The 27,380-nt window shown below is 43.6% G+C and overlaps 1 protein-coding gene across 1 annotated transcript; it reads right to left on the bottom strand.

Annotated features, from left to right (window-relative positions):
• Positions 1 to 9,490: 9,490 nt before the first annotated feature.
• On the bottom strand, positions 9,491 to 19,919 carry LOC125514321 (DEAD/DEAH box RNA helicase family protein). Its single transcript, XM_048679633.2, has 17 exons — positions 19,414 to 19,919; positions 19,248 to 19,330; positions 19,031 to 19,148; positions 17,915 to 18,529; positions 17,719 to 17,831; positions 15,876 to 16,110; positions 15,412 to 15,575; positions 14,507 to 14,588; positions 14,119 to 14,208; positions 13,437 to 13,670; positions 12,706 to 12,777; positions 12,360 to 12,512; positions 12,132 to 12,275; positions 10,888 to 11,046; positions 10,632 to 10,715; positions 9,958 to 10,530; positions 9,491 to 9,874 (listed from the first exon to the last, which is right to left on the bottom strand). The coding sequence occupies exons 1-17, from the start codon at positions 19,447 to 19,449 to the stop codon at positions 9,782 to 9,784; spliced, it is 3,048 nt and encodes a 1,015-aa protein (XP_048535590.1). The 5' UTR covers positions 19,450 to 19,919; the 3' UTR covers positions 9,491 to 9,781.
• Positions 19,920 to 27,380: the final 7,461 nt, after the last annotated feature.

Raw genomic sequence — 27,380 nt, 5'->3', positions numbered from 1 at the left:
GACATGCTTCGAGATAGCATTGACATGGTTTCAAGCAAAGGTCAAACTTTGGATACACCAAGTATCCATCGGAAACAACTTAGAAAATAAGTCATACAATTTTAGCAGGGAAAAGATGAGGGTGTGGCCAATAGGCTCAACAGCAATCCACCGACATGCCAAAAGGATGTATTTCCAAAATCATATGAACAAGTTTGTGTTGGGGAAGACAAGAAAGTTGTTGGTGCTGACACAAACCATCCAGAGGCAAGGATGGTTTTTCTCATCATGAATTCGATTGATATCCTGGAAAAGCTCGGAATGTTGATGATGATCACGACACATTTGTCGAGAGGTTTCATGAAGACGTAATTGATCGGCGATGACATCAATTCAAAGAAATAACAAAGCGAAAGGTTATGGGGACCACGGGTACGACACAAACTTGGAATCAAGCTTGTTGTTAAAGGTGAAATGATATGACGAGGAAGATTGACGTAAGCTTAGCTCATTATCGAAAATTGTGCTCCGAGAAGGACCAGGTAGCATGGTTAAAATTTAGCATGATAATGATATAGCCGATCAGGTTGGGAATGATGTGATGGAGTATCATTCCAATGAGAATTCTCAAGAGGTAGTGCAATGACACAATATCCTCGAGAGAATAGGGGGCAATACTCGAGGTAGATCAAAATAGATGTTGGACAGATGAAATGATCTGCAGAAGACAAATATTTTAACTTGTCCGGGAAATGGAATCAAGGAGAAAATATGGACGGAACCACGATTGCAAAGAACCAATTTACACATGCAAGATGAGCTTGTACCAAGGGAACATTAATTGCATGAGAAGCTTCCATGATAAGATCTACATCGTGTCTATGGGCATGAACACAAAGTTCAAGGTCGACTCCCACTTCTTCAATGCATAAACTCTCAATTACTTCTCGCATTTGTTGAAGTTGTAGTGTAGAAATTTTTATCTGGCGTAACACCAGTAGAGTATGACCCATAGAAATTTCCGGGTTCACACAAATTAGGGAAATCATTAGTTCAACCCCTTGGGGCATCTTAGGAACATATACCACAAGTTTCAGGAGTAATTAACACAAGCTCGAAAGCAAAGCATGTTTGACAAAAGGACAGGATACAATGTACCAAAGGCATTATGTATCCGAGGAAAGTCTCACAAGGTTATAGAATATGAAGGATGATGTCAGATAAAATCCAACAAGGGGTCTAGAGGTCCACAATGGAGTTGAAGTGAGTATCGGTACTCAACCAGAGGAATAAGAATGCAAAGGCATCGGAATATAGAACATCTGAATAATTTCAAAGTTTAAATGCAAGGAATTATGGTTTCCAAATGGGGGACCGGAAGCAGAAGCTCTGATCAAAAGATAAGCAAGTTGAATAGACATAGATCGACAATCATTCAAGGTTTGTTTACCGAGAACCAGCTCATGTCCGGAATGACGTTTGAGCCGGGAGGATAATTTATAAGGATCAACTGATGATTGCGTGCATCCGCAAACATACCGAATCAAGGGCTCAAAATGACAATGACAAAGGATGCCAATGAACATTGCTAGACATATGGAACACTACCATAATGCAAGAAGACAAGTATTTCAATAGCATAAGGCTGCTGAGGATTTTCGGAAGATCGAATAGTATTTCAAAGTATCTTGTGAATCACCTGATCCACTAGGGATGAACAAATCCTCGATAAGGGTGAGGAATTATCGTAAGGGCTTTCATGCGGTAATGATTTGCAAGGCAGTAAGTTCAAAGGGTTCTCGGGACAACAGAGAGTATTTCGAGACATGTTGTAATAACAAGAGCAACTCGGAAAGATTATATAAATGGCAAGTGCATGTAGTTAACCATAGGGGTTGACGGTGGAAGGGGTTGCAAAAGCGATGAGCACATGTTCTCGGGAGAACATAGAGAGTATCTCTGAAGTCTTCTGGTGAAGCAGACGATCATCTGTAAAGAAGGGCTCTCCGGGAGGAAGTAGTTACGAGAACCTAGAGTTAGAGTTAGCAAAATCATTTAACCCGAATAGAAGAGATATCAGAGTCCCACAGTATAGACGAGGAGTAAAAGATCCTAATACCACCCAATGGCGACGTGGGCCCATAAGGCACACATCCATGTTAGTAAAAGTTTTTCAGTAACTAGACTCGACTTCGGCCAAGGAGTTGGAAAGGGGGGTTCCTACAGGTAGTCGGCTCTGATACCAACTTGTGACGCCCTCGATTCAATCGTACACTAATCATACACGCAAATGTGTACGATCAAGATCAAGGACTCACGGGAAGATATCACAACACAACTCTAGACACAAATTAAAATAATACAAGCTTTATATTACAAGGCAGAGGCCTGAGGGCTCGAATACATAAGCTCGAATACACAAGAGTCAGCGGAAGCAACAATATCTGAGTACAGACATAAGTTAGACAAGTTTGCCTTAAGAAGGCTAGCACAAAAGCAACACCGATCGAAAAGGCAAGGCCTCCTGCCTGGGAGCCTCCTAACTACTCCTAGTCGTCTGCGGTCTTCACGTAGTAGTAGGCATCCTCCGGGTAGTAGTAGTCATCAGTGGCATCGTCTGGCTCCTGGGATCCGTCATCTGGTCGCAACAATCGGGTATGGGGGAAAAAGAAGTAGCAAAGCAACTGTGAGTACTCATCCAAAGTACTCGCAAGACTTACATCAGATCTAAACTAAGTATGCATCTGTATCAAAGGAATGGGTTGTATCTGTGGACTAAACTACAGAATGCCAGAAGGGAAGGGGAAAGCCTAGCCTATCGAAGACTAGCATCTTCTGGAAACCACCATCTTGCAGCAACAGGAGGGAGTAGAGTAGCATAAAGTAAAGTAGTAGAAGTGTTATCAACCTCGGCCAGAGATCCTTTCTCGACTCCCTGCGAGAAAGCAATCCCAGAGCCATACTATCCAAGTGTCAACACATTCCAATTCTCATCACCATCCAGTTCTCATCACAAGTATCCAGTTCTAGTTGTATCGATCGAGATACAACTCCAAGTGTCCGTTACCGTAGGACAGGCTATTGATAGATGTTTTCTTCCCTGTAGGGGTGCACCAACTTACCCGCCACGCTCGATTAACTTCGGTCGGACACACTTTCCTGGGTCATGCCCGGCCTCGGCCAAACAATACGCCGCAACCCGACCTAGGATTAATAGAGAGGTCAAGCACGCCGGACTAAACCTATGCCCCCAGGGGTCATGGGCCATCTCCCCGGGAACTCCTGCATGTTGCGTGGGCGGCCGATGAGCAGACCTAGCTACCTCCTTCAAAAAGGCAGGTGCTTACGCAGTCCAACCCGGCGCGTGCCGCTCAGTCGCTGGCATCTATTAAGCTTCGGCTGATGTATACGACGCGGAACGCCCATACTATGCCCACGTGATGGTTAGTGCTATCAGGCCAGAGGCCCTTCGGATCAAATATCCAAATCGTAGTGGATTAGGAGCACGCGGTAACGAGTAGAGACTCACGATCGATGTGACCCCGTCGCCCCGTCTCGAGTACTTGCGGCAAGGGCTAAGAATGCCCAGCCACGCCTCGTAAGTATCTCGCGGGCACCTTCCAGGTCAACCCGACTCCACATCACTCGCTATTAAGCTCGCGCGGGTACCCCTCAGGGCCGACCCGTCTTTAATAACATGGCTTAGTGCAAAGTCATAGTAACCAAAGTAACTGTGTGTCTAACACCAAGGGGAAACCCCGAGGAATCACCCCCGGTGAATTCCACTCGATGTTGTCATCAAGGTGAACGTAAGAGGATCCACCCTCGAGGTTCACACTTGAGGGGTTGCACGACAGAGCCGTAACGGAAGTGGTTAAGGAGGAAATCACCCTTGATGACCTCGACCGTATAGCTACACTACAAAGATCTCATCAGGAATGATGTAAGAGGTTCCACCCTCGGCACTCGATGGCAACTCTGCAGAGTCATACAACTAGGGGGGTGATGTGCGGTGTCGGGGCCTGGACGTCGATCACGTTGATCGATTCATAGAACATAAAGCGAGGCAACTGGGACAAGGGTGGGGTCACTGATGGATCTTTAACCAACCTATACTAAGCAGTTTAGGATAAGCAGGTAAGGTATGAAAGCAGGTAACAAAAACAGGCTATGCATCAAAGTAGGATCATACATAAATCAGTAGCAGTTCTAATGCAAGCATGAGAGGGAAAGAAATGGGCGATATCGGAATGCTCAAGGGGGGTTTGCTTGCCTGGTTGCTTTGGCAAGGAGGGGTCGTCGTCGACGTAGTCGATGACAGGGGCAACATCGGTCTCGGGGTCTACCGGAGAGAAGAGGGAAAAAAATAGTAAACATAAAACAACATAGCACCACAAAGCATAACATGGCAATAAGATGTGTTGGGTGTGACCTAGCGTATGGCTACACGATAAAGGTGAAGGGGAAAACAACCGGGAATGTTTTCCCTGTTCCGGACCTGTGTCAGACAGATGACCGGAGGGGGATAGTTCCATGTTCAGATAGTTAGGGGCATCTGACAGGTATGTGGGTAGTGTATTCGGGTTCGTCTCGTCGTTCTGAGCAACTTTCATATAGAAAACATTTTCATCCGAGTTACAGATTAATTTAAATGATTTTCCGAAGTTTTAACACATATTCTGGAATTATTTAAATTCACAAAAAAGGAATATGACATCAGCATGACGTATGAGTGACGTCAGCAGTCAACAGTCCGGTTGACTGGTCAAAACTGACATGGGGGACCCACCTATCATGGACAGTGGGTTAAACAGAGTTAAAAACTAATCTAAACATAGTTAGTTCAACTACTGGGCCCACATGTCAGTGTCTAATTATGTTAACTAAATTAGCTTAGTTAATTTCGTTAATTAGGGATGGTGGGCCCCATCTGTCAGTTGCACGGGCCGGTCCAGTCAGCATGGTGGACCGGGTCAACAGGCCGGTCGGGCCCTTGGGGCCCACGGGTCAGTGACCCAGGGGGTGGCCCCAGGCCAGCCACGTCGGCTGGCCCCATCGGAGGTGCTCCGGCGAGCTCCAACGCGGCAGCGAGGCGCGGGTGAGCTTCGGGTTTCGCCCACAGGGCATCTCCGGGGCTGTGGTTTGGCCCGTTCGAACGACCCGTCCACACCGCGTCGAATGGAGGTGGTGGTGTGGCCGGGGACGGCCGGGAACGTCGTCGGCGGCGAGTCAGCTGGTGGTGGGTTTTCGGTGAGCGGCGAACAGGGGGCTGGGGGGCACGGCGAGTCGCGTGCGTGTGCGTGTTGGGAACTAGGCGAAGTGGCGAGCGAGTTGTGCACGAGGCCGAGGCCATTTGGTTGTCGGAGCATCGTCGGCGACGAGCTCAGGCGGAGCCGCGTTCGGGCACGACGGGGAGGAGGAGCTACGGCGCCGGAAACGCGCGGGGAAGAGAGGGGAAAGAGGTGCGTGCTCACGTTGGCCCTGTAGGTGTGCTCAGGTGGGCTCGGGGAAGATCGACGGCGACGAATCGGCGACGAAGGCGAAGACGGCCGTAGGGGAAGAAGAGGTTGCCGGGCTCGCTGCAGTGGCTCCCGGCTTGCGCTCACGGACGTGGACGGGGTAGACGACGACGGCGGAGATGATGGGCACGACGACGAGGCGAACGGGGCTCGGTGGCCGCGAGGCCAGGCGAGGCACGGCGGCGACCGCGTCGGCCTCCTCTCCAAAATGAAGCAGAGGGAGAGGTGGATCTGGGGGAGGAGAGGTGCAAGTGGGGGGGAGGGGAACGAGGCGACAGGGAGGGATGGGATTCTTATCCCCTCTTCGGCGAGGCACGTGGCGACGAGCGGGTTCGACGGCGACCGCTCGCGCGGGTCGGTCGAACAGGAGGAAGGGGAAGACGACAGGGGAGGGGGAGTGGGCTGACTGGCGTGGGCCGACGGCCAGCTGGGCCGTTTGGCCCAGTGGGGCAGGGGCTTTCTCTCTCTCCCTCTGACTTTTCCCTTTCCCTTTTCTTTTTCTTTTTGTTTTTTTATTTGCTTTGTTTTGCATTTTCTTTTAGTACCAAATGAGTTTTGTTTTGAACAAAACTTGGCACATAAAACTAACACAATTCCTTGAGATGGAACAAAAAGTTTGGGGGCAAAAGGAGTTGCCTAAATAATTTTAGAAATTGAAAAGGCCAATTTAAATGTTGCTGGAGCTCTGAATTAATTCCCGTGGGCATTTTGGAAATTCAAAAGAGGTTGGTTCCAACATGACAATTACTCATTGATTATTTGCCACACTTTGAACATTTTAGTTTTCATGTTTGGCAAATTTGAATTTTTGACTTTGAATTTGAGTTTGAACATGAACAGTGATTTGGATCAAGTGAGTATTAGCAACAGTAGTGTGATGACATGGCACCATCAACAGGGGATTACTGCAGCATGACAGTGGGGGTGTTACAGCGCCCCCACCCCTAGGAAACTTGCCCCCCAAGCCAGGAGGGGTGGCTACCCTAGGGGAGGCGCCCCCACCTCTCCAGGTTACGTGAGATGGGGTGGGAGGGGTGCTCAGCCCCTTAGTGGGCTGATGTGCCCCCTCCCCTTGGCCCATAAGGCCCCCCAACGCTTGCCGGGGCCTCCGAAACACTTTTCGGACACACTGGTCGTCACCCGGTACCCCCGGAACAATTCCGGACACTAATACCCTTCGTCCAATATATCGATCTTCACCTCTGTACCATTCCGGAACTCCTCGTCACGTTCGAGATCTCATCCGGGACTCCAAACAACCTTTGGTAACCACATACTATTTCCCATAACAACTCTAGCGTCACCGAACCTTAAGTATGTAGACCCTACGGGTTCGGGAACCATGCAGACATGACCGAGACATCTCTCCAGCCAATAACCAATAGCGGAATCTGGATACCCATATTGGCTCCCACATGTTCCACGATGATCTCATCAGATGAACCACGATGTCGGGGATTCAATCAATCCTGTATACAATTCCCTTTGTCTATCGGTATGTTACTTGTCCGAGATTCGATCGTCGGTATCCCCATACCTCGTTCAATCTTGTTACTGGCAAGTCTCTTTACTCGTACCGTAACGCATGATCCCGTGGCTAACTCCTTAGTCACATTGAGCTCATTATGATGATGCATTACCGAGTGGGCCCAGAGATACCTTTCCGTCATACGGAGTGACAAATCCCAGTCTCGATTCGTGCCAACCCAACAGACACTTTTAGAGATACCTGTAGTGCACCTTTATAGCCACCCAGTTACATTGTGATGTTTGGTACACCCAAAGCATTCCTACGGTATCCGGAGTTGCACAATCTCATGGTCTAAGGAAATGATACTTGACATTAGAAAAGCTTTAGCAAACGAACTACACGATCTTGTGCTACGCTTAAGATTGGGTCTTGTCCATCACATCATTCTTCTAATGATGTGATCACATTATCAATGACATCCAATGTCCATGGTCAGGAAACCATGACCATCTATTGATCTACGAGCTAGTCAACTAGAGGCTTACTAGGGACATATTACGATCTATGTATTCACACATGTATTACGGTTTCCGGTTAATACAATTATAGCATGAACAATAGACAATTATCATGAACAAGGAAATATAATAATAACCATTTTATTATTGCCTCTAGGGCATATTTTCAACACCATCTTCGTTTCTTCCACCACCGCAGCACCCGTAGTCTCGCCCTCACAGTTTTCGTCAAGAACGATGGGTCTTACACGGCCGCCTGCCGCCGACGCCCTGGCCACCATCTACACCTCGTCGTTGTTGTCCTCCGCGACACCAACATCCTAGTCCAGTACGTTGCGGCGCGCTGGTCTTGAGGCGCCTTGTACTCCTTGTACTTGGCCCATCTTGTTAACTGTCCAGCGTCGTCGGAGTCTGCCTAATTCATGGCCCATCGCAGGATGTCCACTGACATTGTGCCCTTCTCTGGGTCAGGAATCAGTGTCTTCAGCTCATCCGCCATAGCCTCCTTAATCACAGTGGCATCGGCCTCCTTGTGCATGTCTTCGATGCTGCTGAAGTTTGAGCACACTTCCATGTTGTTCTCGAACTCCGTGCGGTTACCGAGCGAGCACCCGAGGAAGAAGGCCATCCATCCAATGCCCCAGAGGAAAGGGTTGGGGTTGGAGTTCATGGCGAGGGAGAGGTGGTGAAACATAGATGTGGAAGAGGAGGGGTGGTGAAACAGGGAGGGTTTGAGTGCGGTGCTGGGTAAGTAGTGTGGGTTAATATAGGAGTGTTAGGCCGATAGAAATGAATGCTGACCTTTGAACTGTGTGTTGTTCATAATGCAGTCTGACAAGGGCAAGGAGATCGTGCCACCATTGGAGAAGGGCAAGGAGGTCGTGCCACCGTTAGTTGATGTGCCGTTGTAGGATCACCCAAGCGTTAAGCGGAGGAACTACATGCACTAACATGAGGATTCATGACCAAGCCACTTATGCAAGGTTATCCTTGCTCCGAAGCTAGAGAGTCTGCCATTGCCTCTGGAAATCTCGAAGCACTTCCCGGTCGTCCCTACGAAGTTCAAGATCAGGACGAACACCGGCTACGCATGGAGGGCATGGTCAGGGTGATCGACGACAGGGTCACCCTTGATCAGGGTTGGGCCACCTTCGCCGCCGTTCACCAGATCATGATCGAGTACATGGTGACCTTCAAGTTACCGACCCCAAACACCATGAAGGTGGTCGTCTTCAACGATGACGGCATGAAGGTGGTCGCCAAGTGCAAGAAGCACGATGACGCCTTCACCACCTAGAGAGCTCCCGTTGCCCATCCTTTGTTGGTCGTTGGTTTAAGACTATATTATGCCATGCAATTTCGTTTAAAACTTATCGTACTATGTTAAATTTCTACGTGTGGTTAAGACTTATGTGTGCCTAAGTTTGTTCTACTTGCTCTACTTTTGTTTTAGCTACCCATGTGTGCCTCTGGTAACCTCACATCAAGGAGGTTACCACATAATTGTCCTGGATGTAATCAAACAACCGGACTTATGTTTCCCATAAAACAAGTCCGCAACCAAACAACCTGCTTTCCGTTTCGACACATGCAAGCTAAAGGGAATGCAGACAACCAATCAACATGCAGATGTTGATCTTTTGCCTGCATTTGCTCAACCAAACCCAACTGGGACAAGTATGCAAAGGGGCAAAAAACGATGCAGCTAACCAAGTTGGGTCAAGTATGCAAAGGGGCAGAAAACGATGCAGGTAACCAAACGCACCCCTACTGAATTGTGTTCTCGTTTACTTGAAATCAAAATGTATTTCAAGTAGTAGAGAAGAATAAAGCAAAGTAAGGTGGTGGAAGTTAGATAAACAGAGAAAGGCAGAAGCGCAGCTCGATTCCATCCTTCTTCAGAGCTGCCTCCTAATTAGCATGTTTTTTCGTATAAGGCAGAAGAGCAATGTTTTTTCTTTCCGACCATGGCCGCAATGGTTTTTAAGCTCTCTTGCTATTCCTTTTCCCTCAAAAAAGGTGAAACATCCTCTAAAAAAGATGGCATTTCACAATTTCTTTGCAAACACAAATTAGCCTAAATTAGAAGTACCATCTCGCCATTAACCATGTCTTGATCGCACAATATACGCAGCTTTCAACAGGTTTCGAGCATTGCTGCACCCGACAACATATGGCCATGCCAGCTTTGCCACCAGAACTAGTTTCAACACAATGCACACTAGGATGCCTTATACGAAACATGCCGTCATCGCAGGACCGCATTGCATTGTCGGTTCCACGAACAGGAGAGGTCAATCTCCCAGAAGGCACAACGGCTGCCTCATGCTGAGCTCCACTTTCAAACGTGGAAACATCGACAGGTCGTTGCTTGTTCCCAAAACTTTCTGCATCACAGGTTCGTAGCAAACAAGTTAATGCAAGTCAAGGAAGAGAGGAAATGGGAGGTTTGGGTGAAGTGGCAGCTTACTAGCGCAGCAAGATGGGCTTCTTGCAGAATACTCCCATCAATCTCCAGTCTGGCTATTGGAAACTCGGGAAGATGCCCCGACTGTTTCTTGCCAAGTAGATCGCCAGGGCCACGCATCACCAGGTCGGCGTTAGCTAGGTGGAACCCGTCGGATGAATTTTCAAGCACCTTCAACCTTGGCAATGTGCTGGAAGTGGAGGACAGGAACACACATCTGGATTTCTTTCCCCCGCGACCGACCCGCCCTCTTAACTGGTGCAGCTGAGACATTCCGAATCTCTCGGCATTCATGACAATCATCATAGAAGCATCAGGAACATCCACTCCGATCTCAATAACTTGCGTTGCCAGGAGAATACGCGTTTCCCCGGATCTGAAACTGCCCAGAGCTTCATCCTTCTCTGGGCCCTTCATGCGACCATGCAACAACCCACATGGATAGCCTTCAAACTTCTGTTTTATCGAATCAAAATCGGCTTTGGCAGCATGAAGTTGTGGTAGGTGCTCTGATTCTTCTATGATAGGATAAACGAGATACACTTTGCCCCCATCCATAAGCTCATCCCTCATCATCTGCACGACGCAGACCAAAAGAATATAAGAAAAGACTGAGCAGTGCCAACAAAGACAGAACAAAAAAAAGCTCTATATCCAACAGCAAATTACGTCATCACCTGGAAAACAGTTTCAAACCCAGCGTCATTTCCTTCAAGAGCAAGAGTTTCTATGGGTTGCCTTCCTGGAGGCAAATCTGTAATCTATAAGAGAAGTGGGTTTTGATTGTAAATATTCCAAATACCGGTGAGAAATGAGAACAGTAATGCAAGAAACACTTTTAAAACTATGTGTTTCCAAATAAATTTGGTGAAGTACAAAGGTTCTGGATGACTAGCAATTACTTAGAGAACTCAATGCATCTGTAATAAGTACCTGAGTAAGAGACATATCCCCATATAAAGCAAGAGCCAGTGTTCTTGGAATTGGGGTAGCTGACATAGCAAGAACATGGGGAGCCATAAATGTTTCAGAATCAGAAGCCGCATCTTCGCTTGTATTTTCATCACTCAGCTTTGAAGACGAAGTATACAGCTGTAACAAGTTGCAGTAAGATGGCTTAGCAACAAAAATGCTAATCTTGTTAAACTTGAAGCGAAAATAGGATGGCAGAAATTAACAAATGAAATTTGGATCTCACCACCACCTTCTTTTTTAGGGAAAGGCAACAACTACCTTTGTTCTCTTGTTACACTTGCATTTCTAATTTGGTGTTATGTTAACAACATAATGATATGCAAGTACTTTTGATGATAGGTTTACTAAAATGATTTTCATGTAATTAAGTTAATCTTTTATTGCATCTACATATATTAGTGGCGAAAAGTCTGAGAAAATTGACTGCTTGTATTCTAGGATGACGTCTGTTTTCGAACCGAGATAGTAATCAGCAAAATTTTCCTTGGACAAATGAGAGCATACAGTAGATGTGCATCCACAAGGCACAAGGACCACAATCATGTAGTAAGTTTAAATTAAAAAAATTGTGCATACACAACAAAATTGACCATAGGATGCAACAAAGGCAACAGACAGAAGGCAATATATAATTCGAGCACAAAACTGTTTTTCAGGTCATGGTATTTGGAGACTGGAGCTTTTCAAATGCTCAAGTTCTCGGCAAATTCCGGAGGGCAGGACTAGTCTCCCACATCAGTATTTGAGATGTAAATTTAAATCTGATATTATTTGACAAATTGATATACTAATACATAAAAGGATATCATAGTCATTGCAAGAAATTATGCAGAAGGTCAGAAATATGAAACAGTATGTTCTATTGGGAAAATGAGCATTTGCAGCGGGGTGGGGGCACCTTCTATTGTTCTATGTATAAATATGCTCGTTAGTGCATGTGCATGCAGAAAATGAGCAACAGGAGCAAATTCAGTAGGAAAGTGCTGATTATCTTTTCCATGTTTTTTTACATTATTTACCACGAAACAATGCATGCAAAAACGACATGAATGTATCAACAAACAAACTCCATGATAAGTATGGTTCCTTTTTAAGTCCATGACCAAATTGCAGAAATTGCATCTCAGTACAGGAATGAAGTAACACGCAGAAACTACATGTATGATTAATAATTGAGTGAATAAAAGTGGTCAGTATATTACCTTATTATTGAACCTTCCTCGTTGGATAACACCAAAACGTTGCTGCTCATCTATAACAGAGATACGTAAAGCTGAAAAGTCAGTTTTATCAGCTATTAAGGTGTGTGTTCCAATGACCATTGATATTTCTCCAGTCTTGAGACCCTGTCATGTATAACACACGTAAAGATATGAAAAATATGCAGTGTCAAAACTTGAAAAGTGTTGGGACTAGGGATAATGGCTTGCATTCCGAATTATCCTCGACTCTCTGGTGGAAGTTGAACCAGTTAGCAAGGCAATATTTGGTTTGCATTCATCTCCATCTAACTTCTCCAGCAATGAAGTCAGGTGTTCATAATGCTGAACAGCAAGTATCTCAGTTGGAACCATGAAAGCAGCCTACAAAAAGAAATTATAAGGTTAATACACCAGACAAATCTCTCCTGAATAAAGAAAGAACCACAAGCACGATGATAATCTTTTTTTCTTATATGTCCCATTTGGATTTAGCATGTATGGGTATCATTGATAAAAAAATCCTTTGGCATGTTGTAATAACAGTACAGAAGGATGTCAAATCTGAAGAGTGTACCTGAAATCCTGAGTTAACAACCTCCATACATGCTAGGAAAGCAACAATAGTTTTACCACAACCAACATCCCCCTGTTACAAAAACAATGACTTTGTAGAAATATTCATACAAGCTTCAATATGTTTGAGTAGTACATTTGTAGTTAGCATACAAAAAAACTCTTATACAGATCTCTGATTGATAAAACAGAGAGCTTGTACACAAATAAATACAGGCGTTTTGTAGTATCACATTTAGAATTTGAAACAGAAGGATGTGTAATGTATACTGGTCATTTAAACATAAAAAGGCAAGGTGGGAATGAATGGGATAAAACACTAGTTGAAATGTTTATGGCCAACTACTCCAAATAAACTCTCAAACACAAACAAGACTGAGAAGAAAAATATGATGCAGTTAACCAGTTCTATCAAGCAACTCACTACACTGTTTGAAAACTTGGGCATATTTCTTGTTCACGGACATGAGGAATGTTCCATATTCCAATGCAAAGTAAGTGTGTAGTTTCATCTATACACCTAATAAATGTCCAGTTTTTACTTTGTATTCCCTACATGCATGCTTTGAATAAAGCACTAAAAATATAATAATTGGGGGTACATTAGTCATTGTGTTTTCTTGCTCTACGTGCAAGCATGCCCTATATTTTGAAACAGTTGGAAGAATGAATTAGTCCAGAAATAAGAACAAAAAAATTAGTTAACAAACCAAGAAGAATGCAAATAATTACTTGCAAGAGCCTGTTCATAGGAACTGGTCTTCTGAGATCCCATATAATCTCTTTAACAGCATTTAGTTGACTAGCAGTAAGTGAATAAGGGAGAGACTTCAACAATTTATTGGCCAGAGGAGACCACTGATCGACACCAACAGCATTTAACTCATGATTTTCACACTTATATAGCAATTCTTCCTTTTCAACCCGTGTACCAACTGCTTCAAGCATTTGAAATAGTCTTCCCAGCTGAAACAATAAGAAATGATTTTGTTACTGGCAGTCTGGCACATGTACATTTGCACAGTTACGAAAACCAATGTATCATGAACAACAATAATGAACTGAAAGTGACAAAAGACTCCCTCAAACTTTACAATCACACAGATATTAACATTCATGCGTTTTCAAATCAACATAATCAAACCAAACATATTAAGCTTCGTCTAGCAAGTTGCTAACTGAACAAGCATACAAATTATACTGAAATTTCTAGACAGGTATAAGGAGATCTTGCAGAGATGGCACCATAATTAGATTACAATCTTGATTATTACATTGAGGTTTGATGAAGGGGAAATACTGACAAAATTAACTATTTTTCTTTAGCAAAAGAAGATGACATTATCCAAATCATAAGTAGCACTAAAAAACTAAGTCGTCTGACCAAGGCAGTTTACTGAATATATAATGATACCTGGAGATAAAAGAAATCATCGAATATAAGCCTTCGGCGAGCAAAATCAGCTTCATCTCGATTCTTAGGTTTGTGAATCCCCATGTAAGCCTAACATCGACCAAAAATGGTATTGATAAACAGGGAAAGTATTAGGAGGGCAGGCAGATGACAAGGCACACAATATAATAAAAGTTTGAATAGATAAAATACAGCTACAACAGTTATTGGTTGGTCCAGAAGTTGCTCAGTTCCACAACTGGAAGCTCCAAAACTAGAGATAAAAAAGGGCATGTCTTGCATCACTTAAGAGAGCGACCCAACATGACATGTATGTCCACACAGTTGTGGAGTACTGCATAGAAGTAACCCCGTTATGTGAAGTATAATTAGTGGCATTGCTCCTTACATCAAACAGATTTGCCAAGTTGAACTCAGTGAGAACCTCAGGAGGGATAGGATCAATGTCTGGAGTCAGCATCTTCAAGGCCCTGTAAACATTTGAAACTCTTATATAGCCAGAAGGAAATAATGAGTAACTACATGCATTCCACACAGGTCAAGGTGGCTCGTATTTTATGTTTTGCAGTCACCCCTTAAAGTATCAACATAACCTAAGTTATGCACCTCTATATATTTAGCTCTTCCCATTTTAATCCAGAATCAACTATTTAACTTCAAGAATACTGTCACGTGTGCTTTTTTTTCGAGAAAACGCAAAGAGACATTTGCGTTTCTTTTCATTGAAAAGGTAGAGTTTGAGTTACAACCCTCCTAAGAGGAACAAATGGTGAACAAAAACAGTGAATTAATGTGCATCCCAGGTTTGTGGTATGGTGTCACTAAGCCCTGATGTGCCCGCTTTGGCCCAGGGCGCCGAGTCTAATATCTTTCAGGATTTATTTGATTGACAGAAGTTGGTTACAATGTATCCGCTTTTAGAGGGTTTGAGAAAAGGAAAGTTCAAATCAAATCCGAAGGATGGGTAAGCACTACACTAACAAACTTGGAAATAAACTAAAGAGATTGGTATGGATCCAAAGTTCCAAACTTGAGGATCAAGCCGCTGCCTCCTCCTTGTACTTAATGTGGTGACCAAAAACCCAGTTCTACATGACAAACACAATCAACATTCCAACACATTATTTCACATTTCATTTCAGTTGACTGAACTATACTTTGGTGACATGAACGAATAGTTTGGCGCACATTTGATGAGAAATATAATCACACTAACTGTGGACTTAAGAGGGGCATAAGTTAGATCTCAACAACCATTTAGAAACCAAAAGAAAACACAAAGCTTGTACTGACCTAGAGATGGACTGTCCCAGCAAACGTGCTTCCAGTCCCGCTTTTGATGGATATATAGGATATGGTTTCCTATCAAGCAGGGCGCTTTGTTGCTCCTCTTCTTCGAGCTTGTCAATAGTGTACTCCTTCAAATCATAATGCCCACTAGAAAGTACCTTCTTGACCTGCACGTTCAGAATCAGTGCAAACGTATAAATCATATACAGGACATTAACCCTGGTACTTGACAAACACAAGAGACACCATTATTAGAACTGCAATTATACCATAACATTATCAAACAGTGGTTCAGAAAAAAAATACTATACCTCTGTAACTAAATACAAGACGTTTTTGCAGTTCAACCGTCTTATATGTAGTTACAGAGGGAGTACCATGCTGCAGACATGCATCAGTGTACAGGAAGCACCAGCAGAAAGGATCATCAAGTGGAATGTAACAGAGAAATGTTTTTGCTCACCAACCTTACCACTGACATACACAATATCCCCCTCTTTGTGTTTTGATGATATACAGTTAAGAAAATATTGAGAAGAGAAACGTTGGCCACTGAAAAACTTCTTGAGGTGCAAATGAATCCTCTGTTTTTGCTCTGCTCCAGAGTTACAACTCACATCTGAAGAGCTTAACTTGGCCTCAACTATTGAACAACCAACAACAACCTCAACGAAACCTAAAGTACTTCTAATCCTGACTCCCCTGAGAGAGAGAGATAAAAAATATTAACAAGGATGGGAAAAATATTCTAAAATACATGCTGCTTTCTACATGAAGGAAAACGGTAGCCAGATAAGAAATTCTACAGCCAATTAAATCAGCATGACATAATTATCCAAATATATGTCAACATATAGAAGCAGCGGGTATTTCCGATAATATGAAATACTCCCTCCGATCCAAAATAAGTGTCACAGTTTTGAAGTAAGGTTAGTTCAACCCTTTGTTCAAAGATGCGACACTTATTATGGATCGGAAGGAGTACTGTTTTTCATTTTTATGTTACCTAATTGATTGCCTTTAACGCGTCAAAAAAAAATTGATTGCCTTTTTACATTCTCAGCAATCAACATCTACAATATACTTTATATATATATATATATATAGCATCCATTTGGCCCACGCACCTAGATATGAATTTGCTTCCTGCACACAGCACACACAAACATATTCATCATGTAGTAAGTTCCTAAATTGTGCCGTAGTAGACTAAACACTGCTACCTTAGCAAGACCAAGGTCACAGGCGACATTTTTAACAAACATGATGTAACACAGCTTCTCTGCCTTAGAGTGGCACTACAAATTAAGCTTGCTAAAATGTCTGAAAATATTTCAATCATTGATAGTGAAAGAGAATTGTTAGACCAATTTGAAGGAATAAAAAATAAAGCTAAAGAGCTGGCGGTGTGACTAGTTGATTTATCAACTTGTGTTGGCAAGGTCGTGCCCAGATGATGAAAGGAAAATGCAACATAAAAGTTTATGAATTCAATGTTCTTTGCTCATGCTTGAGTTTACCAGTTCAATTTTTAATTTTTATGAACTCATTTCTACCTATTTGCCGTACAGACTTCAGAAATAGTGTACTGATGCTAGTTCTTCATCTAAATTTCTCTATTGTACGGACTACGGACCACTGGGTCAGTTTGCACTTGCTCACTTTTGTATTGTGCTGAACTTACTTTATAAACTGTTGTTATAAATAGTTTGACAAAAGTTAGTGCCCTATTTTGTAACTACATCCAGAGTATAGCGAAATAAATGCCCTACACTGCAACACAATCTTATATACCTCTTATGCTTTTACTGTTAGCCAAGAAGCAAATATTATGCCCCTTTCCGCGGATTACCAAATGCACATAGCCAAACCACAAGATATGCCAAAATGGCTCAATCAGGATGATGCAAATGCCTAGCGCAGCCCAAGTCTAAGAGACCTGACAAATTCAATACCAATTATTTCTCTAAGCTTTATTCGACATGCACATGAATTGTATGGCTCTATCACGTCATAAACTATGCTATGTCTATAACTATGAAGGGCTACATCCAAGAGGAACAAAGTTGCCATAGTGTCACAGCTCTACTACTTTGTTCCAAATCAATAAAGGCTTAATTATCAAACATTGATGAATATACGCTGTACAGTACTAATGATCCAAAGGGCATGAAGACAGCTATTGTAAAGTGAACCAGGACAACGGCGCATGCCACATGTCAATGAGCCTCGATTGAAGCACAGTTAACATGTGGCTTTGGTGCCAAAGAAAATATCAATAAAACCTCTCATATGTAAATATAGAATTACTTGGAAGATATAACAGTTCCAAAGAACATGATGTACTGCCCATCTTCTATTAGACCTTGAGGATTTTGTAGATCTGCATAGGTCCTGGGGAAATGCTGCAGCAATTTGCGGATCTATAACAAGAAACAAATCAAATGTGAAGAATTTCATAATTTTTTGAAGATAACACAAAAGTGAAGTGGCTTTCTGTTGTTACCGTATGGAAACCACCGTCCTCTAGCTTACGATATTGCTTACTAGTTGTTCCAGGCAAGGACCTTATATCTTTGTCCAAGATATTATTATCAGGACTTGTAGCATCAGCTAATGACTCTGGACAAGCTTCTGTAACAACTGCCGGTTCTCCAGGCAAACACCTTTTACTTTTGTCCAAGACATTACCATCAGCAGTTGTAGCATCAGCTAATGACTCGGGGCAAACTTCCCCATCAACTGCTGGTTCACCAGAAATATGCCGAGTGATGAGAGAACTCTCTTCACTGATTGAAAGATCATTTACATTTGCTGGAGATGGACCTGATGGGTGGCACTTGTCAGCAAATTCACGATTTGTCTCCAAATTTCCACCAGATTCTAGGATGAAATTCGTGAGGTTTCCAGAAAGCATGGTTTCTTTGCACTCCATACCAGCAGAATCATCATATAGTTCAATTGGTGATGAATCACCGAATTTTATGCATGGGAATTTAGCCGAAATTTCTGCAAAATCAATTTCTTTCAAGACACTGATCAACTCCGTGGCAGATTCTTTGCGGACTCTTTCTTGCTCCATTAAATATTGTGTGTTACTATAGCCCATCAAAACAGGCACCTGCGACCATAGATACATATTTCAGAGTATGCTCACCATTTATTTGTCGATAAAAAATATGATATCAATGTCGTGTATAAATTGGTGAAAGGCAGCATTAAACAGACAATTACGCAAATGGGGAAAAAAATCAGGGACCACTGGATAGATTCATCGATGAGCTTAAGGAAAGCCACAACGATAGCAAGTCATAATATAATATCAAAGCATGGCAAACAAAGAATGAATCCTTTTCTAATTCATAATATGTGGATCTGGTCTCTAGTTAACAAATTCCATGCACAAAAGGAAACAATTTTGATTATCAAAAGCTACACATGGCATCAAAACTAGGAATATGCAAATATTGGTTAGAGGACTTGGAAAAGTAAAACAATTATATTAGGACTAGAATGCGTAAAGAGATGAAATAGACAAAAACAAACTAAATATTGATGCATGGCAAAAATCTGAGGTTAAAACCAACAAGTTGCAGCAGCCAATTCACAAGAACTCGCATACTTTGTTGAGGAGCTTTGATCTCTCTGATATCCCATCCACCTCCAGCAGCTTCCGCACGGACGTGTGTTTATCACGTGAACACCAGCGGAAGAGCCGAGAACCAAGAGCATTCCTAAACCTGCAACTCAAACAAATTCGATTAATTTCCCCACCATTACTCGCTAGTCATGTGCTGACACAAAGTAGCAGAAAAAGATAGATATGCACAAAACAATACCTCATTCTGGAGCACATCATTTTGGAGCGCCCCCACCGAAACTCTAAGGAGATCGCCCTACCTAGATGGCTCTCGCTGCCACCCTGAAATGGGGCGACCTCACTTCAGGCAATGTAGGGGGTCCAGCTTCAGTAAGGTAACAAGGGAAGTGTCCGAATCGGAATACCTTAAGCAATGATTGCGCAGAGGAGGGGGCGATCATTGGGGCGGCCGCCGGCCGGCCAGCAGACACCCTTCGTGACCCCAGCAGCGCCCAGTTCGTGAAGCGCCAGGAGGAATACCATTAAGCTCCAGAGAGCGAACGGGGCGGGGGTGAAAGACCCGGAGCGTGCTATTGCGGCGGGGGAGGACCGGAGAGAGAGGCGGTGCGGAGTTGCGCAGCTGCGCGAAGAATGGGAAGCCGCCGGAGTACCCGGTGCTCCGGTGGTGGTGCTCACTGTTCTAGGGGTTTAGAATCGAGGAACTGGAGCGGCGGAGGAGGGCAGTGGCTTCACAGGAGTCGCCGGAGCGCGCGCTCCGTGCGGCGGCGGAAAGGGGCGCTCGTGCGCGCGGACGGAGCGGTTGGGTCCCAGGGCGATAGCGGTGTGCGGCGTCGGCGTTCAGGCGGGGACGTGGGGCTGTGGGCGGTGGGGAGGGGAACGAGTGGAGAGGGAAGAGTCGAAGAAGAGAGGGGGAGGCGTGAGCGAGATGGCCATTCTGATGCGTGGGCGTAACTTGGGCTGGTTTGACCTGGCCCATAACCAGGGGCAGGAGAAGCCATTTTAGCCATGGTAATGTCAGCCCAACTTGCACCACGCGGCTGCTTCGTAGAATTTGCTCCAAGGTCTTTCTACCCCCTAAAAAAACTAATTCCGCTCTCTCTCTCACCCAAAAAGGGTAAACCATGTTGTCCAGAAAAAGGTAAATATTGCCTTGTTTTACATTAACACGCCTCTTTATTGGCTAGTTCAACAAAAATTACTTCCTCATTTTTAAACTAGTTGAAGTTCCAGCTTTGTCCTAAGTAAAACTTATTTAAATTTGACCCAAATATTGGAAAAAATGTGTAAGCATTTATACTTACTTTTGTAGCTATTAGTAGAAAAATTATAAGCTCTGTTAAATTTGAAGAAGTTCAACTTAGGATGAATCTAGAATGGAATAGAGAGTATATTACGTCATAACCGAAAGAGGTATGATATCGGTGGATCATTGAACCACACGTTAGGAGGAGTCGGGGAGCTCTTTTAGCATGACTAGTTAATTCATGGGTCGTGGGTGTTTACCTCACTAGAATAATATTTAAAATATATGTTGAAAAAAAATCATGCTACAGATGATAAAAACCATCATAGATTTCCGCGGTTGCAACCACCTCTCATTTTTCGTCGATTGCAACCACAAACCTCACGTTGGTTGTCGCCACAAAGAAGAAAGTGTTGGGGAACGTAGCAGAAATTCAAAATTTTTCTACGTGTCACCAAGATTTATCTATGGAGAAATCAGCAACGAGGGGAAGGAGAGTGCATCTACATACCCTTGTAGATCGCTATGCGGAAGCGTTCAAGAGAACGGGGTTGAAGGAGTCGTACTCGTCGTGATCCAAATCACCGGAGATCCTAGTGTCGAACGGACGGCACCTCCGTGTTCAACACACGTACAGCCCGGTGACGTCTCCCATGCCTTGATCCAGCAAAGAGAGAGGGAGAGGTTTGAGGAAGACTCCATCCAGCAGCAGCACAACGGCGTGGTGGTGGTGGAGGAGCGTGGTACTCCAGCAGGGCTTCGCCAAGCACCACAAGAGACGAGGAGGGAGAGAGGTAGGGCTGTGCCAGCAAGAGGAGAGCAACTCGTGTGTATTGGGCAGCCCAAACCTCAACTATATATAGGGAAAGGGGAGGGGCTGCGCCCCCACCTAGGGTTCCCTCCCTAGGGGTGGCGGCAGCCCCCTAGATCCCATCTAGGGGCGGCCAAGGGGAGGGGAGAGGGGGAGGCGCACCAGGGTGGGCCTTAGGGCCCATCTGCCCTAGGGTTTGCCCCCCTCCCCACTTCCTTGCGCCTTGGGCCTTGGTGGGGGGCGCACCAGCCCACCTGGGGCTGGTCCCCTCCCACACTTGGCCCATGCAGCCCTCCGGGGCTGGTGGCCCCACTTGGTGGACCCCCGGGACCCTCCCGGTGGTCCCGGTACGTTACCGATAAAATCCGAAACTTTTCCGGTGACCAAAACAGGACTTCCCATATATAAATCTTTACCTCCGGACCATTCCGGAAATCCTCGTGACGTCCGGGATCTCATCCGGGACTCCGAACAACATTCGGTAACCACATACAAACTTCCTTTATAACCCTAGCGTCATCGAACCTTAAGTGTGTAGACCCTACGGGTTCGGGAACCATGTAGACATGACCGAGACGTTCTCCGGTCAATAACCAACAGCGGATCTGGATACCCATGTTGGCTCCCACATGCTCCACGATGATCTCATCGGATGAACCACGATGTCAAGGACTTAATCAATCCCGTGTACAATTCCCTTTGTCTAGCGGTACGATACTTGCCCGAGATTCGATCGTCGGTATCGTGATACTTTGTTCAATCTCGTTACCGGCAAGTCTCTTTACTCGTTCCGTAACACATCATCCCGTGATCAACTCCTTGATCACATTGTGCACATTATGATGATGTCCTACCGAGTGGGCCCAGAGATACCTCTTCGTTTACACGGAGTGACAAATCCCAGTCTCGATTCGTGCCAACCCAACAGACACTTTCGGAGATACCTGTAGTGTACCTTTATAGCCACCCAGTTACGTTGTGACGTTTGGCACACCCAAAGTATTCCTACGGTATCCGGGAGTTGCACAATCTCATGGTCTAAGGAAATGATACTTGACATTAGAAAAGCTTTAGCATACGAACTACATGATCTTGTGCTAGGCTTAGGATTGGGTCTTGTCCATCACATCATTCTCCTAATGATGTGATCCCGTTATCAATGACATCCAATGTCCATGGTCAGGAAACCGTAACCATCTATTGATCAACGAGCTAGTCAACTAGAGGCTTACTAGGGACATGGTGTTGTCTATGTATCCACACATGTATCTGAGTTTCCTATCAATACAATTCTAGCATGGATAATAAACGATTATCATGAACAAGGAAATATAATAATAATCAATTTATTATTGCCTCTAGGGCATATTTCCAACAGTCTCCCACTTGCACTAGAGTCAATAATCCAGTTCACATCGATATGCGATTAACACTCAAGGTCACATCCCCATGTGACTAACACCCAAGAGTTTACTAGAGTCAATAATCTAGTTCACATTACCATGTGATTAACACTCGATGAGTTCTGGGTTTGATCATGTTATGCTTGTGAGAGATGTTATAGTCAACGGGTCTGAATCTTTCAGATCCGTGTGTGCTTTACAAATCTCTATGTCATCTCCTAGATGCAGCTACCACGTTCTATTTGGAGCTATTCCAAATAACTGTTCTACTATACGAATCTAGTTTACTACTCAGAATAATCTGGATTAGTGTCAAAGTTTGCATCGGCGTAACCCTTTATGACGAACTCTTTTACCACCTCCATAATCGAGAAAATTCCTTAGTCCACTAGTTACTAAGGATAACTTTGACCGCTGTCCTGTGATCCATTCTTGGATCACTCTTGTACCCCTTGACTGACTCATGGCAAGGCACATTTTAGGTGCGGTACACAGCATAGCATACTGTAGAGCCTATGTCTTAAGCATAGGGGACGACCTTCGTCCTTTCTCTCTATTCTGCCATGGTCGAGCTTTAAGTCTTAACTTCATACCTTACAACTCAGGCGAGAACTCCTTCTTTGACTGATCCATCTTGAACACCTTCAAGATCATGTCAAGGTATGTGCTCATTTGAAAGTACCATTAAGCGTTTTGATCTATCCTTATAGATCTTGATGCTCAATGTTCAAGTAGCTTAATCCAGGCTTTCCATTGAAAAACACTTTCCAAATAACCCTATATGCTTTCCAGAAATTCTACGTCATTTCTGATCAACAATATGTCAACAACATATACTCATCAGAAATTCTATAGTGCTCCCACTCACTTCTTTGGAAATACAAGTTTCCCATAAACTTTGTATAAACCCAAAATCTTTGATCATCTCATCAAAGCATACATTCCAACTCCGAGATGCTTACTCCAGTCCTTAGAAAGATTGCTGGAGCTTTGCATACTTATTAGCATCTTTCAGGATTGACAAAACCTTCCGGTTGTATTACATACAACCTTTCCTCAAGAAAAATCGTCGAGGAAACAATGTTTTGACATCCTATCTGCAAGATTTCATAAATAATGCAGTAATCGCTAATATAATTCCAACAGACTCTTAGCATCGCTACGAGTGAGAAAGTCTCACCGTAGTCAACTCCTTGAACTTGTCGGGAAACTTCTTAATGACAAGTCGAGCTTTCTTAATGGTGACATTTACCATCATTGTCCGTCTTCCTTTTAAAATCCATATGTACCTAACAGCCTTACGACCATCAAGTAGTTCTTCCAAAGTCTACACTTCGTTTTCATACATGGATCCTCTCTCGGATTTTATGGCCTCGAGCCATTTATCGGAATCCGGGCCCACCATCGCTTCTCCATAGCTCGTAGGTTCATTGTTGTCTAGCAACATGACTTCCAAGACAGGATTATGTACCACTCTGAAGTAGTACGCATCCTTGTCGTCCTACGAGGTTTGGGAGTGACTTGATCCGAAATCTCATGATCAATATCATAAGCTTCCACTTCAATTGGTGTAGGTGCCACAGGAACAACTCTTTGTGCCCTTCTATACACTAGTTGAAGTGACGGTTCAATAACCTCATCAAGTCTCCACCATCCTCCCACTCAATTCTTTCGAGAGAAACTTTTCCTCAAGAAAGGACCCGATTCTAGAAACAATCCCTTATTGCTTTCGGATCTGAGACAAGGGGTATACCCAACTGTTTTGGGTGTCCTATGAAGATGTATTTATCCGCTTTGGGTTCGAGCTTATCAGCCTGAAACTTTTTCACATAAGCGTCGCAGCCCCAAACTTTTAAGAAATGACAGCTTAGGTTTCTTTAAACCATAGTTCATACGATGTCATCTCATCGGAATTACGTGGTGCCCTATTTAAAGTGAATGTGGTTGTCTCTAATGCCTAACCCATAAACTATTGTGGTGATTCGATAAGAGACATCATGGTATGCATCATATCCAATAGGGTGCAGTTATGATGTTCGGACACACCATCACCCTATGGTGTTCCAGGCTGTATCGGTTGTGAAACAATTTCCACAATGTCTTAATTCTGTGCCAAACTCGTAATTCAGATATTCATCTCTATGATCATATCATAGATATTTTATCCTCTTGTCACGACGATCTTTCAACTTCACCCTGAAATTACTTGAACCTTTCAATAATTCAGACTCGTGATTCATCAAGTAAATATACTCAACATCTACTCAAATCATCTGTGAAGTAAGAACATAACGATATCCACTACACGCCTCAGCACTCATTGGACTGCACACATCAAAATGTATTACTTCCAACAAGTTGCTTTCTAGTTCCATTTTACTGAAAATGAGGCTTTCAGTCATCTTGCCCATGTGGTATGACTTGCATGTCTCAAGTGATTCAAAATCAAGTGAGTCCAAACGATCCATCTGTATAGAGTTTCTTCATGCATATCTACCAACAAACATGGTTCGCATGTCTCAATCCTTTCAAAAATGAGTGAGTCCAAAGATCCATCAACATGGAGCTTCTTCATGCGTTTTATACCGATATGACTTAAGTGGCAGTGCCACAAGTAGGTGGTACTATCATTACTATCCTATATCTTTTGGCATGAACATGTGTATCACTACGATCAAGATTCAATAAACCATTCATTTTAGGCGTAAGACCATTGAAGGTATTATTCAAATAAACAGAGTAACCATTATTCTCCTTAAATGAATAACCGTATTGCGATAGACGTAATCCAATCATGTCTATGCTCAACGCAAACACCAAATAACAATTATTTAGGTTTTAATACCAATCTCGATGGTAGAGGGAGCGTACGATATTTGATCAATCTTGGAAATACTTCCAACACATATCGTCATCTCACCTTTAGCTAGTCTCCGTTTGTTTCATAGCTTTTATTTCGAGTTACTAACACTTAGCAACCAAACCGGTATCTAATACCCTGGTGCTACTAGGAGTACTAGTAAAGTACACATCAACACAATGTATATCCAATATACTTCTATCGACCTTGGCAGCCTTCTAATCTACCAAGTATCTAGGGTAATTCTGCTCCAGTGGCTGTTCCCCTTATTACAGAAGCACTTAGTCTCGGGTTTGGGTTCAACCTTGGGTTTCTTCACTAGAGCAGCAGCTGAATTGCCGTTTCATGAAGTATCCCTTCTTGCCCTTGCCCTTCCTGAAACTAGTGGTTTCACCAACCATCAACAATTGATGCTCCTTCTTGATTTCTACTTTTGTGGTGTCAAACATCGCGAATATCTCAAAGATCATCATATATGTCCTTGATATGTTATAGTTCATCATGAAGCTCTAGCAGCTTGGTGGTAATGACTTCGGAGAAACATCACTATATCATCTAGAAGATCAACTCCCACTCGATTCAAATGATTGTTGTACTCAGACAATCTGAGCACAAGCTCAACAATTGAGCTTTTCTCCCTTAGTTTGTAGGCTAAGAAAATCGTCGGAGGTCTTATACCTCTTGACGTGGGCACGAGCCTGAAATCCCAATTTCAGCCCTCAAAACATCTCATATGTTCCGCGACATTTCAAAACGTCTTCGGTGCCTCAACTCTAAACCGTTTAACTGAACTATCACGTAGTTATCAAAATGTGTATGTCAGATGTTCGCAACATCCACAGACAACGTTCGAGGTTCAGCACACTGAGCGGTGCATTAAGGACATAAGCCTTCTATGAAGCAATGAGGACAATCCTCAGTTTACGGACCTAGTCTGCATAATTGCTACTATCAACTTTCAACTAAATTTTCTCTAGGAACATATCTAAACAGTAGAACTGAAGCGCGAGCTACGACATAATTTGCGAAGACCTTTTGACTATGTTCGGGATAATTAAGTTCATCTTATGAACTCCCACTCAGATAGACATCCCTCTAGTCATCTAAATGATTACATGATCCGAGTCAACTAGGCCGTGTCCGATCATCATGTGAGATGGACTAGTCATCATCGGTGAACATCTTCATGTTGATCGTATCTACCATACGACTCATGCTCGACCTTTCGGTCTCTTGTGTTCCGAGGCCATGTCTGTACATGCTAGGCTCGTCAAGTCAACCTAAGTGTTTTGCACGTGTTCCGAGGCCATGTCTTTACATGCTAGGCTCGTCAACACCCGTTGTATTCGAACGTGAGAATCTATCACACCCGATCATCACGTGGTGCTTCGAAACGACGAACTTTCACAACGGTGCACAGTTAGGGGGAACACCTTCTTGAAATTTTAATGAGGGATCATCTTATTTACTACCGCCGTCCTAAGCAAATAAGATGTATAAACATGATAAACATCACATGCAATCAAATAGTGACATGATATGGCCAATATCATATTGCTCCTTTTGATCTCCATCTTCGGGGCTCCATGATCATCATCGTCACCGGCATGACACCATGATCTCCATCATTGTGTCTCCTTGAAGTTGTCTCGCCAACTTATTACTTCTACTACTATGACTACCGGTTAGCGATAAACTAAAGTAATTACATGACGTTTATGTTGACACGCAGGTCATAAATAAATAAAGACAACTCCTATGGCTCCTGCCGGTTGTCATACTCATCGACATGCAAGCCGTGATTCCTATTACAAGAACATGATCAATCTCATACATCACATATATCATTCATCACATCCTTTTGGCCATATCACATCACAAAGCATACCCTGCAAAAACAAGTTAGACGTCCTCTAATTGTTGTTTGCATGTTTTATGTGGCTGCTATGGGTTTCTAGCAAGAACATTTCTTACCTACGCAAAAACCACAACGTGATATGCCAATTGCTATTTACCCTTCATAAGGACCCTTTTCATCGAATCCGATCCGACTA

The sequence above is a fragment of the Triticum urartu genome, chromosome 6A (assembly GCF_056163025.1).
Source record: "Triticum urartu cultivar PI428250 chromosome 6A, HENAU_Tu73, whole genome shotgun sequence".
NCBI lineage: Eukaryota > Viridiplantae > Streptophyta > Magnoliopsida > Poales > Poaceae > Triticum > Triticum urartu.
The sequence above is the reverse complement of the archived record's forward strand: the minus strand, read 5'-3'. Positions and strand labels throughout refer to the sequence as shown.